Raw genomic sequence first — 19,101 nt, 5'->3', positions numbered from 1 at the left:
ACGAAAATGTAACATATGAAATCTATGATCGGAATAGTCATGCTTTAGAAGAGCGTAAGACAAGCTTCACTAGGGTTATTAATAATTCTTTCATAAAAATTAACGAAGTGTCTTCATTTTAAGTTCCATTCGCCAATGAGCGTAATGACAATATCGTTATTACAGTCAACGCCTTGTAAAGGAAGCAGTTATTACGATCCATCCATAGCAGAGCACTGAGAATGGTTATAATCTTCACACAATCAGTCAGCCATTAGTGCATGCAATGCATAATGTCCAAAAACTTACTTCACACCCTCGGAATCGTGCTAGCTCACAAACTTTCCCATTTTCCGTATTTTATGGTAAACGGTTAGAATATCAGAGGTAAAATTATTACTGTCGACTGCTAAATTATTTTAGTGACTAACCACCTGTTCGAGAAAAACTACTAAAGTGGAGTTGTTTTTGATGCTTATTCTGTGATTTATCTTTATATTGTATTAGATTGAATAATAAGTAATTATATATTCTTACCAAAGTCCCGTTCAAAGCTTTCATAGCTAAAAGTAAAAAGGATTTAAAATTTCGTAAAATCCCGTACTCACATAATACATGCGCCGATGACACTAGCTTATGACATTTAAATTGAAAATGACAATTAATGAAATCTATGAAAATTAATTAATTACCAGTTAACAATTTAAACATAAATATAATTTCTGCTGTAGACAAGTGTGTAACGTGGGTGTCTATTAAAGTTTACAATTCCTGTTTACTTTTCGCTCGTTCATCGTAAGTTTTTTTCAAATTTAATAAGTAAAGAGCAGTTCTGATTACAAACAATTTTCTAATAGTTATTAGAATGTGTTTTTTTTTAATTATGCACAACCTGCAGTCTTTTATCCTTTTGTTAACCTTATCCTAAGGTTGCCTGGCAGAGATCGCTATTAAGCGATAAGTACGCCTTTTGTATACGGCTTCTGTCTGTGTTTTTTTTATTTCTTTTTGTATTTTTTGCGTGCGAATAAAGAGTATAAAACCACTATGCTGGCCAAAAAACGCCCAAAAATCAGACTCCAGCATCAAGAGTTTGTTACATACAGATATACATCAAAGTTATCCCATAAAAGCGATTTGAAATTTTTCAATTTTAATCATTTGAATTTAATTCAAATACGGAGTGTGTAGCAGAGTTTTGTAGTCCTGCACTTGTATTTTTGCATTTAATTCTTTTGATATAATAAGTGTAACATTATTTTATCTGGCTGTCATAACATCTACGAAGATTATGTGAAACGGTTTAAATATGTATATTAATTCCACCAGCGTCATACGTTGCGGTATGAATTTTTATGATGCCTGATTATGGCCTATACGTGGTACGATTTTTATAGGTCCCAAAGGTCATATTAAGATTGTAAAATCGTTTATATATCGCAGTAATACAAGCCTTCATTGTACTATGAATATGACTTTTTTCAGGAAAAGTCTACCATGGGATGTAAAGTATGAATTTATATGCTAATTTACCATAAATATTATTACAGATAAGGCATTTACGTAAACAATTATTAAAAAATAGACATAAAATATATTCCTTTCTTTTATCAAGAAAATCTTATTTTTTTAGGAATCTTGTTATTAGGATGCATAGGATATTTAGGATATAATGAAACACTACAATAATTCCGTATTAAATCCATGGACCTCGAGTATGCAAGCTTTAATATTTTAACATATCGTTACGACCCATAAATAAAGCAGGTGAAGCCGCGGGGTACAAATAATATAAATAGTTATTTCTTTAACGAAATACTTTGATTATTAATTAATACTCATATATCTGCAGATAAAGAAGGGCAAATAGTGTTCCAATTATTGGAAATAGAATTCTGCTTTTCCATTACTTTATTAATGTTTGAAATCTTGACAAACTTGAATGCTTAATGAATTACAAATATTATCCAAGCTATTAAAATCTATAATTTAGGCATAGATTCTATACAAAATGTCCATTTATAAGTTTTATCCAAAACTTAGTTAAATTTCTAGGTCGACTGAAATCATTCTGAAATCAAATTTTATAATCGTATAGCTAATTTTTATTATTAATTAATTTTAGGGTTTCAGATAGTATTTTTACTTTTCGCGGAGGAGAATTAAGATTAATTTTCATAATATATCATGGATTTCCGCTCACGCCTGCTTCTACCCAATATTTGTCATCTTGTTTAACTTCTTTATTTGTTGTTATTTTTAAACATTTACAATATTATTATAGTGTATTCATAAATTTAATGAAGTGTATCAATCGATATTTATTATAAAGTATATTAATCTATATAAATAAATATATTTTTTAAACCATAAACCAGTTCTTAAAAAAAGGCAAGGCCATAAGGAAGGAAGGACATAAGGAACCAAGAAAAAACGCCAAACGAAAACGAAGTAGATAATGCAACGCAGTGGGTCAAATGTTTGCACGAGAAAAGATTACGTATCTGCTTTATCTTTATTACTATTTTGTATTGCATAAAAGCAATAAATCCGCATTACAGAAGGACCGGAACTATTGCTTTATTAACATAAAACATTGTTTTAAATTTTGTGCCTCAAAAAAAAAGCAAATTATTATTTTTTCAATTTATATCTAATGTGGGAACGATATACTGTATTATAATTATTGTGGTATTATATCTATTGTGAAATAATAATGATCAAAGTATTTTAAATAAAAATTCCTTTATTTTTTTCCATGCGATAGATTTCAAAGACGTGATATTAAATGCAGGCTAAGAATTTTTAAACGTGCGTGTAGTGGGTATGTAAATTTATGCTAACTCGTCCTTCCTTCCTCAAACTAATTGTTTTGCGACTGACTAAGCAATGTGTAGTAACTATAAGCTCCTTTGAGGATCTGAAACAAGGATATGTGTTACTGTTGAGTTAATCATTTTAATTTTTTTATTTTTATAAGGTGGTAAAAATGCACTAAATAAAACTATCGCGATATCTTGTTATCTTGGTCCAAATTTTCCAAAAGGTTTTATTTATAAATTGATGCCTATCTTGACCAATGTACCTGTTTTAATCGTCTGTTATATATCTAGCGTCTACATAACTTTAACGCCCCGTCAGGAAAGTTCAAAATTCTAAAATCAGTTATTTCAAGTGGACTCACTCAAATCTCGTAAGCACTTTAAAAAGTCAAGTATGTATGTTTGTAGAGACTGTACCACCGGTTTGCAAGGCAGATTCTACCGAGAAGAAGACGCCAAGTAACTCAGCAATTGCTCTTTTTTACTTTTTCACAGTCACGCCAACAGTCCGTTAAAGCTCTTAAAACCCATTCCCCCAATCGGCTTCTAAATCCAAATCTCTCAGCGGCACGTTGTTGTCAGTACGGATGTAACTAGAAATAACCGAAAACGCTCCGCTAACGCTGGGGATCAGATCTGGGACTTACAAGACCACTCTCTCTCTACGTCGTGTTCCTCATTGCTGAGGGTCGTGACCCCTTCCAGCAACCCCTCCCCTTTGAGCAACGTTTAAAGCCGTATGTACTTACAAGACCACAGGGCATTGCGAAGGTCGGCATATTCGACTCTATTGGTCGGACGTTGGACGCAAACTAGAACTCTAAGAACGCTGGTTGGACACTGCGGCCTAGCCAGTTTAAAATTATCATCAACTCATTACCGTTCCACTACAGAGCACAGGTCTTCGCTCAGAAGGAAGGGTTTAGGCCATAGCCCACCACGCTGGCCAATTGCGGATTGGTGGAATTCACAAGGCATGCAGGTTTCCAAACGATGATTTCCATCACGGTTAAAGCAATTGATATCTAATTTTCAACAAGACCAATCGTTTTCAAAGATATTAGTTTCTAAAAAGCTATTATACAAACTAAAGAGTGATTGGAAAAGCATAAAATACAATTATAATGGGATAAAACGTGCCAGTAAGCCAAGGTCCCGCTCACTATTTTATAACCACTTCAGTCACTTAACAATAGTCAGTCCGCAAGTTTTAAAATAGTCGATATTTATTCAAACTACTATAATAAATGACTTACACTTATAAAAGTAGCGACAGTGATTGCAGTGAAAGGGCCCGCGCTAAACACAATGGCCTTATTAAATTGATCTGTGAGAATATTAATATATTTTTGTTCCGATACATTACGACTCCACCAGATACTCTCATATGGTCCCAAAGTTAAATCTTTACTCTGAAAAGGTAAATAAATAATATGTTACATATTTTTCTTGTGTGTGATATAACTTATACATTTTTATTAGTTCTTACACTATGCAATAACTTTATTAATTTTTTAATGTACTTGCTCTCCCCTAATTTTTTAACGAAAACACCATCACAGTTGAGCATTTTTAGTAAACCTTGCCCTAAATCCTGTTCAACATAGATGCAGAATGTTAGCAAATAATCCCTTATTAATCATCTATGATCGTACTGGAACGCTAAATCGCTAGACGGCACTATTAGTTGCATGGTATCTGGCAACAGACGAAGCGTCCCACCAGAAAAAAAATATCTCTTTCTTTCATGCTACTATGCTTTGCCATGCAAACTAAACGTGGATGTAAATTACAACTCAATCAATTGGGAATAATTAATATAAAGTCAGTTGAAAGAAGACGCTACAAACTAAAATACAAACGTTGCAGAAAAATATAAGCTAAAAAAGCACAGTTTTAGTTTTATTACTGTTATAAATAACGGATCATGCAGGTAGCCCACATGACGGTATGTTGAAAACCATCGCCTATAAACATACCAACACTTCAAGACAGAACATGCAAGGAACACGGTCTACAGTGTCGAGCTTTATCCATCAACTTAAGCCGTAGGGCATATATGAATGAGCAATCCCTACTTCCCTACTTAATATCATAAATGTCAATGTAAGTTTGTTTGCTACGCTTTTACGCAAAAACTACTTAACCGATCCCCATAAAACTTTGTACTCATATTCTTGGAAGTGTTAGAAATAATATAGGATACTTTTTATCCCGACATTAAGCTCGGTTCCTTTGGGAGAGGGAATGAGTGTTTGACGTTTTACACCATAACTGCGACAAATTATAACCAATCGAAATAATTATTTTTGTACTATACAGGTTATAATATGAGTTTAATTTAGCCCAAAATGTGGAGATAGAGGACAGAACTCCTCAGTGGACAGCAGCAAAGCCATCATCAGCCAACTAAATTTAATGCCACACCAAAAAACCAAATCAAACTCAGACGCAGTCGCGGGCAACAGCTTGTATAGATATAATGTTTTACTTACAGCAAAAAGTACCTCATTGCTGTGCCAGCAATACATGAAGAGTTGTGATACTCCAAATATTAAATACTCGGCTGTTATAAATCTTTGTAAAGCACTCGTCTCAAACTGTAAGTTAGATAATATATATCGCTTCGTTGTTACATCGTCATCTATCGAACTAATAGCTCTCCTCTCTCTGAAGACAGGAGAAAAAACAGCTTTGCCCTTCAACGCTGTTCCCATGCGGCTTTAAAGGGATTAATTTATAATCTCCGATCCTTAACAATTAATTATCATCCTATATTATAAATCGGCTTAGCAAAAAATCTGCTCCAAGGCACGAGGCAAGGCACGAGGCAAGGCGTTTCATGGACCAATCAGCCGTAATACGATAACTTTTTGGCCTCCGCTTGGCGGTAGATATCATGATTAACTCGTAAAAAAATATATCCCCCAACCTCTTCATTATTTTCTTCACGTTCCGCCAAGCGCCAAGTAATTTGAAGCATCTGTTAAATAAACGCTAATGGTGACTGACTAACTGACTGACTGAGATTGGGTTAAAATTTTGCCCACTACAAGTTGGCCTTACACATGTAGCTATAGTAACGTAGGCGTCTGCTTAGAGTGATATTTTTAATATTCCTTTCCTACAGTGGCAAAATAAAGTATTGTATAACAACAACATAACATGTATGAAACCGAACATAAAGTGAGTTTTCACCACGGGTAAAGGATACTAATATATATAAAAACTAAGAAACTTACTGTTATCTGGTAGGCTGTAGCACATAACATAACTGAACAAACAATCACATAGAGTAGCATAATTGGCGATAAACAGGAATCGAATAGACGTGAATATCTGAAACAAACAAAAGATTTTTAATTTGTTTACAATATTTTGAGATTCCGTTACCAAACTTAATAATTGAAATTTGTTTAAGATAAAATCTGTTCAACTTGATTGCAGGTAGTTTTAATCCCTACTTATTGTAAACTTACTTTTAAGTATTAGTAAAAAAAAAATACTGAAGTTGATTAATTTCTCCGAAGAAGGGGAATCTCTCTCAATTCTACAGTATTTCAAAGGTCAACTTTTATGATATATTTTTATAGGTACGAGTACGTTAGGGCAAATAAAAACTGGACTCTCATAACTTGGTTTATCAATACAACGTTTGAATATATCGGCAAAAAACATAAAACATTTTTGGTTTCTTAAAGTGAATGAAATTTTGATTATAATTATTAGAATGCGATTTAGAGAATTGAAATCAAATTAGTGTAGAGCCATTTCTAACAACAAAAGAAAAAAAAAGGAAAAAAATATATATATAACATGATCTTTTAAATAATTTAACAATATTTTATGGCCGAGTGGCGCAGTGGGCAGCGACCCTGCTTTCTGAGTCCAAGGTCGTGGGTTGGATTCCCACAACTGAAAAATGTTTGTGTGATGAACATGAATATTTTTCAGTGTCTGGGTGTTTATCTGTATATTATAAGTATTTATGTGTATTATATTTATAAAAAAATATTCAACAGCTATATCAGTACCCATAACACAAGCTTACTTTGGGGCTAGATGGCGATGTGTGTATTGTCGTAGTATATTTATTTCTTATTCTTTTTTTTAATAGTAATACGTACTAATAACTGTGCTATGTTCCATGTATGCCCTTATTTACTATGAGTCTGAAGCTGACGTTGACTGCATATTGCGCTTCCATTGTAGTTTGTTATGTCAAAATTAACAACTATTGTACTAATATTTTAAAAATCTTGCAACGGTTTGATGTAAATTACTTAATAAGTATTACGTCAATACATTTAAAATTCATGCATCTTAAGCGTCCACTGCTGTAAAAAGGGAGTTTCCAAGAGCGCGCTACCACGCACGGTCCTCCGCCTTTCTCATCCAGTCGCTCCTAGCTTCCATTTTAAGGTCCTCTGTCCAACGGTCTGGAGGTCGTCTTACACTGTGCCTACCAGTCCGCGGTCTCCACTCCAGTACACGTCTGCCTCAACGGCATCATGTTCTACGACAGACATGACCCATTCTACGAAAGACAAGACCCGTCACCACGCCACTTCAGTACATACTAAATTTCCTATACAGTACAAATAATTCGCCGTGTGCGTTTATAATGTTAGTTTAATTATTTTATGTTTTAATGTGTATGTTACGTATATCGTTGTAAACTTTAAATAAATAATAATAGCATCTCTCCCAGACCTCACTAAATGCTAAAATAACAAGAGCTTTCGGAGAATACCAGTTTAAAATAATAAAGGCATTTTAGACGTAGCAAAGCAACGGTAAAAAAACATGACATGCTGCAAAACTCAAAGGCCACACTTTCAAAGGTATCATCTATGGTAATAGCTACAACTAAAAAATATTGGCACAGAGTTGTCAGTTAAATTTAAATGTACCGCAGGTTGACCAAAATTCTTGAATTTATTTTTGACTAAGTTATGAATAATAGTATTTAATCATTATAAATGCTATTTCGAGAATTGATTTTATTTTGAGGATTCATGTATGATTAACAAATGCGATTTCTCAATAGATTAACTTCTTAACTTGATGAAAATGGAACTACTTGGGAACTACACTGTTTCAAACCTAAAATTATTTACGAAATCGGCTAATAAACGATAAAGTTCGGATGTAAAATAAAAAAATTAGATCCTCCTCTTTTTTTGAAAGTTGAAATAGGTTAATAAAAGCTCTTCAAAAGAAATGTAAAGGGGCGTTCAATTTATACAAAACTTGATTCCACCGACGTAATCAATATACCAAGTCAACATTATTTATATTTGGTTAAATTTTAATGAAGTGCCTAAAGCGTTAACAGAAATTCCAATTTTGAGATTGTTTTTTCTGATCGTGACTACTTAAGAAATCGATACGATGGTGGATATATACCACTTTTTTGTGAGCAGTATGAAGCAAATATTTGATATAAAATTCTAATTGAATATTCTTACATAGTATCTTTATCAGTCGGCTTCTTGGAATAATTCCAATTTTTCTCACATTTGAATATAATAATATATTGAATAGCTTATTGCAGCAATATTTTAAAAATAGTAGAATAGATGAGGGACCAATACATATCTGTGATAGTTCTGCAATATTTAATATTCTTCCTGATTATAACTTTCGAATGGCTGTTTTTTGATTTTCCTCTCTTTGAGTCCCCTTCAGAAACATAGTTGATGATACTTTTCCAATCGTCATGCCGAATTAAAAATGAAACGACTTTGCTTGCATTGACAGTAGACACTATTGTATATTTCACGTTATCTCAAACTTGGTTTAAATCACATCTGGTTAAGCTCAGAAAAGCTATGCACATTAACTATGTTAGTATAAAGATGAGCATCAAAATGTGAAATGTGAATTTTCATAAAAAGAAAATTTTGTTCAATTTATTTTTTGGTAAACATAAATTAATATTTTGAGCCATTTTAATTTATGACCTAATAAAGGTATTTATTTCTGTATCTTCTAATTTATCCAAACAAAGTTGTGTTTTCCAAGTCATTGTTTGTTATGCAAAGTGATGTTTAAAAAAGGAGTTCAATATGTAGGCCCGCTTTAGGACTTAAAAAATAACCGAATCGTTGATAGTAACCCTATCAATATTTTTAACTTTTAAAACAACGCGGAGACAAAAATTATATAAGTGTAAATGACTTAAGAGTTGAAAGAAAAATCACACTCCTTTGTCATTAATAAAATACAGGACCTACTAAAGATAGTTCGTTTGTTCAATTATTCTTGTACACTATTAAACAAGGTACAGAGGCGGAAGTGACAGAATAATGCAAAGTATGGGAACGAAAAATTATGAAATTAATCTTTGTACATGAATGCGTGTAAAAAAAACTACGGTCTTAGTGGAAGTCTTTTAGTATCTACATCCTAACTTAATTTCTTACAATTGTTACATTATTTCAAGGCACTTATTTCATTTAACCAATAGCAGTCAACACTATTTCTTAGTTTATTTGAGCCAAACGGCTACTGGCATCTTTTATCACACCCCTTGAAATAATGATTGTATAATTTTCAGCACCAAAGATATATTCAATCGACGTTATTATGAAAATTTATTCTTACCATAATTATTAAGCAAGAGTTATTTAATTGTCCACACTTATGCTTAAAGGTGTGAAATTTTAATGCATACTAATGCACTTGTATTTATAATGCATAAATAATTTTAAAATTCAAATTATATACGAGTACATTTATAATGGATCAAAAAATATTTAAATAACCTAATTCTTGCAATTTTCAAAAACATAACCTAACCTAACCAAACTTTGGCAAAGGTTTCGAATTTGCTGCTATAGTAAAGTAAGGTATATCAGTAGAAGGAATATAGACCCATGAGCCCCAAAATATGCGTTTAATTATTATATTTTGGTTTGTCGTATAATATAGTTAAAATTTATATTATATAATATAATAGTTAAGGCTTTGGCTATAAGATAGAAGCAGGGTTACTTAACGGAAATCCACTATTAAGATACTTAACAATTATTCATTGAACAGTCAACTTCTCCTGAAGATGCTTCGGTTTCGGAGAGGTTACATTGCCGATGATCTGTTTGGTGTGGAGTATAAGGATAGAAGAAATTATAAATTACACCATGCAGATTCTCCTGCTTTTCGCGGAGTATAGCAAATTAATCCTAACTTTCATGACAAGGCTTTGGCTTCCTTAAACCTAAAATTTAATCAGAAATTAATTTTACGCAGTCGAAAGTCAGAATCAAGGCGTTATTAAAACCTTTTATGAAAAAATTGAAGTGCGTAAATCTTTTATAAAGCATGGGCACAGTAAATATGTAGACAATATGGCCATGTAGACGACTTCAAAGCAAGAGTATAAGAAAGTAAAAGATTAAACGTTGGATAATCTTCTGATTTTAACGGAACAAGTCATTTTCTCCGGATTTGTAAGTAAGCCCTATTTGACAGAAGGATTTTCAGGAATTATCTGCAAAGCTAAAACGTAACGGACAAAAGTGTACGATCAAAGAAAACGTGTTTTTGTTACCTCCCATTATCTTCACGGCTTATCTGTTTTTTTTCGTCTACAGGACTTAGTGTAGGTACCAACTTAAATGTTTCATATGGTCTCATTGCTATATTTTGATAGTACGTAAAAATAATGAAACTTAAATAGAGTATTTATATTATATAATATATAAATTACTTAATAGAGCTAGGTAATAAGGGATAATAAGTTTAATATTTTTTTCACAATTTTTGTTATATATAGTTAACAGCAAAAAGCTAGTCTAATATTTGCTATTTCATTATAACAAAATGACTACTTAATAAAATTGTTATATTCAAGAGTGATACCAGTAAATTACAGCGAATGATTGGCAGGATATGGCTTATGACTTTTTTGCATGGGATAAATTTATATTTTACTAAGCCGTACCAAATGAAAACAATTCACTCGAGAACTGAAAAGCAATAGTGCATTAATGTCAATTAGTTTCATTATCCCTTGAAATTGCGGGCTCAATAATTATTCTATAGCTGACGCCCGTCTTTAAAGTTTTCATTACTCAGCCATTTCAGTTTAAGGACATACGAGCAAAATCAGGAACGAAGTTAAGAGTCAATTTAACTTGCACAGTAACTGTGTAAGTGTACATTTCAGTGATAAAATTCCTTTGACTAAGTTTATGAGTACAGATGTGAGCGAAACTTCGACAGTTTTAGTTAAATAAAGTTTAGTTGACTAATAATTTACATCAGCGAGGAAACATGTTTGTTTAAAAGAAGAGTAAAGGGGGCTCCTTCAATCAAGCTTCTGCAACTTGTAGCGAACGTTTTGAAGAAAGTACTTAAATTTTAGCAGTTGCTTTTTTTAATTTATTCCACTACAAGTTAAAAATGACGATGCAGTCTAAGATCGTAGCGGGCTATCCTGTTAGGAAGAATGGTAGTTATACCCCTAATAGGTTCCTACGCGACATCGCACCGGAACACTAAATCGCTTAGCGGCACTTCTTTGCCGGTAGGGTGGTAACTAGCCACGGCCAAAGCCTCCCATCTGACCAGACTAGAGAAAATTCAGAAATTACAAATTCCTAAATTTTATTTAAATTCAAAATATAAACTTTAAAATTACAGTTTAATCACTTACTTGAGTAACTCTACGTGCCTCTTGTGACAAATTTTCATTCTTAACCTGATTTCTTCGTCAGTGATAGCCACATCTTCTGTTCCAAAAACATTACTACAATCCTTTCTCAAACTTTCTAATTCTCCTTTGAAAAAAACCATGATAACTATAGCGTTAGTATCAAATGACGTAATCCACCCACCTCCATAAATAGCAGCAAAGCTTTGATACAAAGAGGCCAGAAGGTAGCCGAAAATCGTTCTTTTATTAAAAGGGACCCAAGAACTAACAACTTCGGTATATGCTTGGGTACCAATTTTGACGTTGTGTCTATAGTTTTCGGAGAAGAAGTATTTGTACATCGGTTGACTGATCACGATAGCGACAGTTGTATACATAAGAATCCAATAGTAGTAAGTTATTTTTCTGCTGTATTTAGTATAATTATTGATTAATTCCTTTTGGTCAATGTCTAAGGTTTTTCTTTGCATGTTATCAGCCTCACTAACGTAGTTGATAATACTCTTCCAATGGTTTTGCCAAATTAAGAAGCTAGTAACTTTACCGACACTGACCGTAGCTAATAAAGTGATTTTTAAGTTTGTCAATAGTAGATTTATATCGTCTTTAAGAAACCAGATTTCAGCATATTCTGTTGCCGTGAAGACGACCACTGATATATGAAAACCTATGTAAATCCACTTTTTCCACCCCAATTCGGGCAATATTAATCCCCAAAACTTGAGAGCGTTAATGTTCGGTCCCAGCAATGGGAACTCTGGATCTTCAAGCCTACTCAAAATGTATTTTAACATCTTCAGAATGGGTTTGAGGCAATGTCACCAAAGCGAATGACTTGTTCCGATTTATCTGTGTATATTTATGAACCACTCGTAACGAATATAGCGGTGGTGGTAATAATTACGTGCGGAATTATAACGTTGATTGTGTTATTTATTTAATTACTTCAGCTTCGACGCTAGTGATGTGCATCTAACTATAATGTTATTGATCTAATATATTTAAACGAGCAATTCGTCAATATATTACAAGTAAGAGTATCTCAGAAACGGTCCTTAAAATTTGATCAAGCTATGTATATAAGAACTAGTTGTTGGCCGCGACTTCGTCCGCATTTGTTAATTTTATGCTGCGATATAAATGTACCCGACTTATGTTTCTACCGGTGATCTTATTAAATTTTTTTAACACAAAAGCTGATAATGTGACTTAACTTTGATCGTTAGATATACCCTCTCGTGGCCATTTTTGTAGGTTATAATGAATACTTAAATAATGTAGCACACGTTTGTATGTTTCAATAATAGTTTTCTCAGCGCTAGCGTGCGCTAGTAATAAATTTTATAGGCAAATTTTGCTACTTTCGATTATATTATTATAATATCAATTTTATATATAATATACATTTCTTAAGCACGTCAAAATTTTTATTTTAAGTGTATTTTTACATAATAGCCTGTATGATAACGTAGCTTTTTTTTCAGGAAAGAGATTATTAAAATCGGCCGTGTAATTACAGAGCCTATTGGGTACAAACAAACAAATAAATCTTCCCCCAATATTAGTATAGATATGCTTTTTTAAGCATAAAAAAACGCGAGTATACGCAAAAAGGATAAAAATGATTTTTACTTAAATTTTTGATTTTAGGATCTATCTGGGGTACTCGTATAATTGCTATTGGATTTGAATCATATTTTTTTTGGCTTGGCGATTTACCACTCTATGAAAATGTTTAAAAGTACGATAAAAAAAAACGCAGAGTGGCTGTCATCCACCCAGCACTGTTTACCTTATGTAAGCCACTGTTACAAAATATATACCAACCGAAATGAGATTTAATACCCGCTTTAACAACCATTGCATCAGGATTCAGCGCAGCCAGCACATTCTCACCTCATTTTACCACACAAACCTAACATACAAACAGTCCATTTGTTAAATTGTTTATGTCACTTTTCTTAAACAGATAGATGGCAGAGATGAAAATAACATGGAAAAGTACTTCTCAGGAGACATCTTCTTATTTTTATGTATGTGACACTAGTCTTTCTTCAAAGCATTATTTAGATAGACAACATACGGTTCCATTTCTTCCACGTGTCATTTTTTGTTTCTTGTTTTTTCCTGCACATAAAAATAACTTAAACCTTTACTTATAAAAAAACTTTTACAGTCTAATACTGTTCATCCAAGATATTTTAATTTATTTTCAGGATCGAATAAAGTGCCCTCTTCGAAACTGTTATACTGTGTGTCTGTCTGTATCTTGGCCGTGCATCACTCTGAAACTACTGAATGAATTCGAATGAAATTTTGAATAATTTGAGTTCTTTTTACAAGGTAGGAAATAATTCCGAAATCCCGAAATTTAGCATAACACATAACTAGGCCAATTTAAATAATTATTTTTGTACTGGATAAGTTGTATCAGCTTAGTTCTGCCCAAAATTTAGTGTAAATCTAATGAACTCTTTACCGGACAGCATGCAGCATACCCCATCTCTTAAGGTTTAGCAATACTGAATACATAAAGTGTTACCACATTTATGAGGACTTAAATGGCGAGTAAATTAAAATCGTTAGATTTATTTCTTCCTTTAACGATTAGTATTCCTTGTTAATGATAGGAGCTCATGCTTATAAATACCAAATTCTTTTGCTGGCTTGGGTCATCATTGCTTACCCAGCCCTATACACTAATATGAAGTGCTGCTATAAGCCACACATTATTTGCATTTATTTGTTACAGGGATTTAAAAATATTTTAAATAAGGTGAGAAGGAAGTAGGTTACCGGGACGGTCATTTGCGATTTGCAATGTTTACGTGATAGAAAGTTTCAAATATTGGATATTAAAGCTTCAAGAGTAAGAACAGATATATAAATAGTTCATATAAAAGTCATTTCTTTGAATAGGTTGAAAGGAATTGCATTTGTATGTTTTATAGTTATACCTTATATAATAGTAGTATATGTGGCACTACTAGCACGATGGAATATATCTCTACATTAGGTTCTGATTTATTACGTTCTGGCCAGGAGACATCTGGTGTCGTCTAGTTACTCAAACAAATGTATGGAAATGTACCAATCATGCCTAATCACGAAACACGGCAATCCTTATTCTTTTATGCATTTATTCGTATCGCTCGATAGTTCGTTGTACTGTGGCCAACACGTTACTCAGAGTCACTATAAGTTGCTAGACACGAGTGGTACAAGACCTTAGAGTGTGGACATCCATAGAAAACACCTGTGTTCAGCAGTGGTTACAAAAATGATGATGAGGCTATGTAGTTCTTGTGATTAGTCGGTCAATATTAGATGCTGAATCAAAGGAGGCTAAATCAAAATAACTGAAATAAAAATGCAAATAAAGCCACCGTCGTATTTCAATCAAGTTACGTTTTGGATATCAAAAATAGATATTTCGTTTATTTTTCGAATAAAAATATACAACGAAATTTGTAGCGTTCTAAAACGAGTAGCATTTTTTGAAAATATAAAGTCACGTCAATAATTTAATAACATAGACATTTTTATCGCTACAACCCCAATTTATATAGATGTTAGTTTACTACACTGGCCAGCATTAACGAAATACACTTAGACCTAATTAATGATACTATAATAGCAGGGTTTGTCGTGTAAATATTAAAAAGCAGATAATAATTAGATGTGCCACTAATTGCGACATCTCAATTTCAATACAAAATTAAGTATAATAACTTGTCTAAAAAATAATTTCTGATAATTATGTCTTAGCATGAAACAAAATGATGTAAATATGGTGGGCACAGGAAAATACTGAATCATCGATAGGCCGACTATGAAAAACGCGTAGAAAGTTTTTATTTTGAAGTTATACTTATTTTGGCACGTTAGGGAAAAAATGGTGAGAGTAAATTTTTACGATGCGTACAAAAAACCGACACCATGAAGTTAGCTATAGTCAACATTTTAATTTTTTTAAAAAAGTTTGACGGTTTCTATTGTAAGTGTCGCTTTTTTCTAAAAACGTACAATAAGGCGAAAGATAAAATAAAATTTAAAGATTTTTATCTTGCTACGCCAAAGAAGTCTAACTTCTAACGCGTGTATTTAAGTACACACAGGTTTATTGATTTAGCTTTTATTATTTTAAATTATTTTTTTATAAATATATTATAGTAGTCTTCATAATAAAATTATACAATTATTATTATAAGAATTTAACAGTTGGGCTATATGCGCGCCAGCTTTTGGTCTCTAGACTGAGAAATATTTTTGGGACACAATAAGGGGGAGGACCTTTTGAAATTTACTTAGGAATTATCTATAGAGACGTGGCGTTGAAAAATCTGGCCAAAAATCCATCCTAACCGCTTCAATGCGTGTCGATACGAGGATTATCTGAATTTTAGAGGATGACAGTAACAAGGGTTTGGGATATTTTCAGCCCCATGGCCTAGTTGTTTCGGGTCCACAGGTTCAATGAGATGGGGCTAATTGGAGCACTCGATTTTCGAAGCTTTGCCGGGCTACTTTCAATTCGATCCTTATATTTCTTTTGTATTATATTTAGGGAAAATCAAATTTTTATTCTGCTGACACTTTTAGGAACACAGAATTGAAATGGGTAAGATTTGATAAACACACGAGACAGAAATCTAAATATCCTTATCCATATTTCGACAGCGTAGGCACGACCCACTCTACCAGTGAAATCACAGCATTGTTTTTTTTTTTTTCGGTTAGGATATCTTAAAAGAAAAATAGACATACATGAATTGTTAAATTTCAGCCCTGATTAAATGACCAAACATCAATGTATTCTACGCACAATTTAAATAACGCTTTATTCCATTTCATTAGTCGGTGGACGGGATATTGTGCCAATCTTATGTCTTTTTTTATTTTAATAAGAAGATGTGATCTTAATTGAATATGATTAAAAGAAAATTTAGCCAGGGATGGAAGTGTACTAACCTAAAAAGGTATTATCAATATTTTATTTAATACCCCTATTGAATGCAATGCAATTTTTTCGTCCAGCACCAGTTTAGAATGTATAAAATCTTTAACAAACTGATCTCTGACACTGACACTGACTTCTACTTTACTACACTTTACTCATAATACTCTAAGTAAGTAATCAAAAAACATCGTGCAAAGCATTTCCAGTATCCATTGTTTTATTAATACTAAAAAAATTATATTTCTTTTTGCTAAAGAATCTCTAGAAAAAGAGCATCACAATATTATTTCCTTCTAACATCCGAACGTTTCAATATTGTATACATAAAAACAATGACTGTAATATCTTAAGAAACGTGACAATTTCACGCGTAACTGATGAAACAGATACGGGGATTAATTTTCCCGGGGCTCAATAAAATTGGCAAAAATAAGGCTACTGTGAGACTGTCACAATAACCATAAATTGTTATATAGGCAAAGTTCTGTCTTATGTAACAAGACAGAACTTTGCCTATATAACACAAGTTGATTGTGCTGCCATTGCCATAAATAAACTGCAATATTTATTTTGGCAGACTGTACTTAAACTTAGTCATTAAAATCTTTAAAAAGTAAAAAAATCTCTTACAATTACATGTTACTAAACTTTGAAGCTAATAAAAGCTAAGGTTCTCAATGGAAATGGCTTGCGATTTAAAAAACACAGCTTCGTAACACTGACCGAATTTTCACATTTTAGAATGGCGCCGCCAAAATGTATAGCCATTTCCTATATACTAAAGAAATTAACACACTTACGAACATTTTAAACTTGTTTTGGGCACTCGTGTATTAAAACCTGGAAAATGCTAAATGAAACGTATTTGAAAACTATAATTTAAAGGATAATATAGATGATATAAAGTTTGGAATTGACAACAACTTGAATTACCGATTTAGATTCCGACCAAATGGAAGGGGTTGATAATTGGTTGCTCCGGCCCAGAGGTTTAAGTAATACTCCATATGATGACTAACTTAAGCTTGCTTCAGAAGAAACCCGTGCGGAAACGTGAAGTACCGCTTAACTCAGTTAGCCGTTACACTAATCACATGACATGCTAGATACGTTGAATATTGTACCTCGTCTATTGTGATAAAATGTATAAAATTCAAAGTCCTGAGTGACTGAAATAGCAACACGCAGCCAAAGACTAGACTACTCTCTCTAGGGTAGACTCTGGGGTTCGAAACTTGAAATGATGACAGGTGATTTATTTAATGACTTAACTGCACACTAAGAAAGGATTCCACCCCCAAGGTGTTTAAATAGGGATTTAAAGTTTGTGCGAAACTTGGTACTTTGGCTCTTAAAATCGAATATAGAAATATGTTTTTCACAGTTTTTGTAGGTAATTTTTAATTTATCACAAATATAATTAAAGGAAATTTAGATGGAACGATGGACGAGGACGACTGGCTTTTGTGGGACAAACAAAACGAAAGTTTGTGGTGGGGACTTATAAAGAGGTAAAAGAGAGGGCCATGGATAGAAAAGGTTGTAAAGGCTACACCGAGAAGAGCTCTTATGTTTAAGAAGGAGTTGATTTTGAAAATTTGTCTCTCTCTTTGTTTATTATCTATTGTTGGCTCAACCAGCGCCAATCTTGATAGAATTTGGTACAATGATACGATAAGAATACTTTGTATATTTTGAAAGGCACAGGGGGTACAGTTTCTGGCTAATGGAAAAAAGTGTTATTTTTGAACAGCTTAGCAGCAAAAATTTTGCATAGATATAGATAGCATATGTCTATTTCCAGGATGAACCTGGAGATAGACATCGCATAATTTTAAACCCTGTAAATAAACTGTGTCTACGCTATTCCTTAAAACCTACACAAACGGACAAAATTGCGGGCATATCGAAGCTAATAGGATGTAAAACTACGAATAAAATAGGATGTATAGCTATAATTCCGAGCTTTCCTAGCAATCGAATTTCCTAATAGCAATAACGGAAGCGCTTTGACTAAAATGAATCAACTCAGATGTCTTTCATTTAAATTTATCTTAATGAGAGCATTAAATGAGCTCAATTATTTTCTGTTAATAATAATATGCTCACCTAAAGCTATAAATAAACAAGTAGATAATTGCAATTTTGCTTTTAATTAACTAAAGTAATGAATGCTAATATTCCGCATTAGTTTCCACCCCAAACTTTGGTCAGCGGAATATTGTTTTCTTGAGAATTAGGATTTTACGACGGAAACTCGTTATTCACTCATCGACGACTATTCGCAAAGTTTTGTAACAAGTTATTCAATGCTAGTCATACATGCCATCCGCTGTCCAGTAGATATGCTTAATAACAAGTTTTGAATAATAAGTAATTGATATCTTGATGATGATATGATATCTCTTTAACTCAGACCTAAAGATAATATATACTCAAAACTTTTATCTCAACTTGTCCGTCGATATTTATATTGCTTTCCTCGGTTATGTAAAGATGAAAAATACAAGACATGTATGCCCAAAGTTAAGAGTTACAATCAAAAGTTGGATACATCACTACCCTTCCCCATGATACTGACAACCATCAAAGGAAATCGTAAAGAAGCCGCAAGATTTTTCTCATCTTTTATTCATAAAAAAAGTTACCTGGGACTTTGAATTGTTATTGTGAAATTC

General features: G+C 32.8%; 1 protein-coding gene across 1 annotated transcript; it reads right to left on the bottom strand.

Moving 5' to 3' along the window:
* Positions 1-2,842: 2,842 nt before the first annotated feature.
* LOC120624635 (odorant receptor Or2-like) lies at positions 2,843-12,257 on the bottom strand. Its single transcript, XM_039891292.1, has 5 exons — positions 11,464-12,257; positions 6,044-6,140; positions 5,297-5,401; positions 4,058-4,213; positions 2,843-2,899 (listed from the first exon to the last, which is right to left on the bottom strand). Exons 1-5 carry the CDS (start codon positions 12,255-12,257, stop codon positions 2,843-2,845), a joined length of 1,209 nt encoding a protein of 402 aa, XP_039747226.1.
* Between the last annotated feature and the right edge of the window lie 6,844 nt (positions 12,258-19,101).

The sequence above is a fragment of the Pararge aegeria genome, chromosome 1 (genome assembly GCF_905163445.1).
Source record: "Pararge aegeria chromosome 1, ilParAegt1.1, whole genome shotgun sequence".
Classification (NCBI taxonomy): domain Eukaryota; kingdom Metazoa; phylum Arthropoda; class Insecta; order Lepidoptera; family Nymphalidae; genus Pararge; species Pararge aegeria.
The sequence above is the reverse complement of the archived record's forward strand: the minus strand, read 5'-3'. Positions and strand labels throughout refer to the sequence as shown.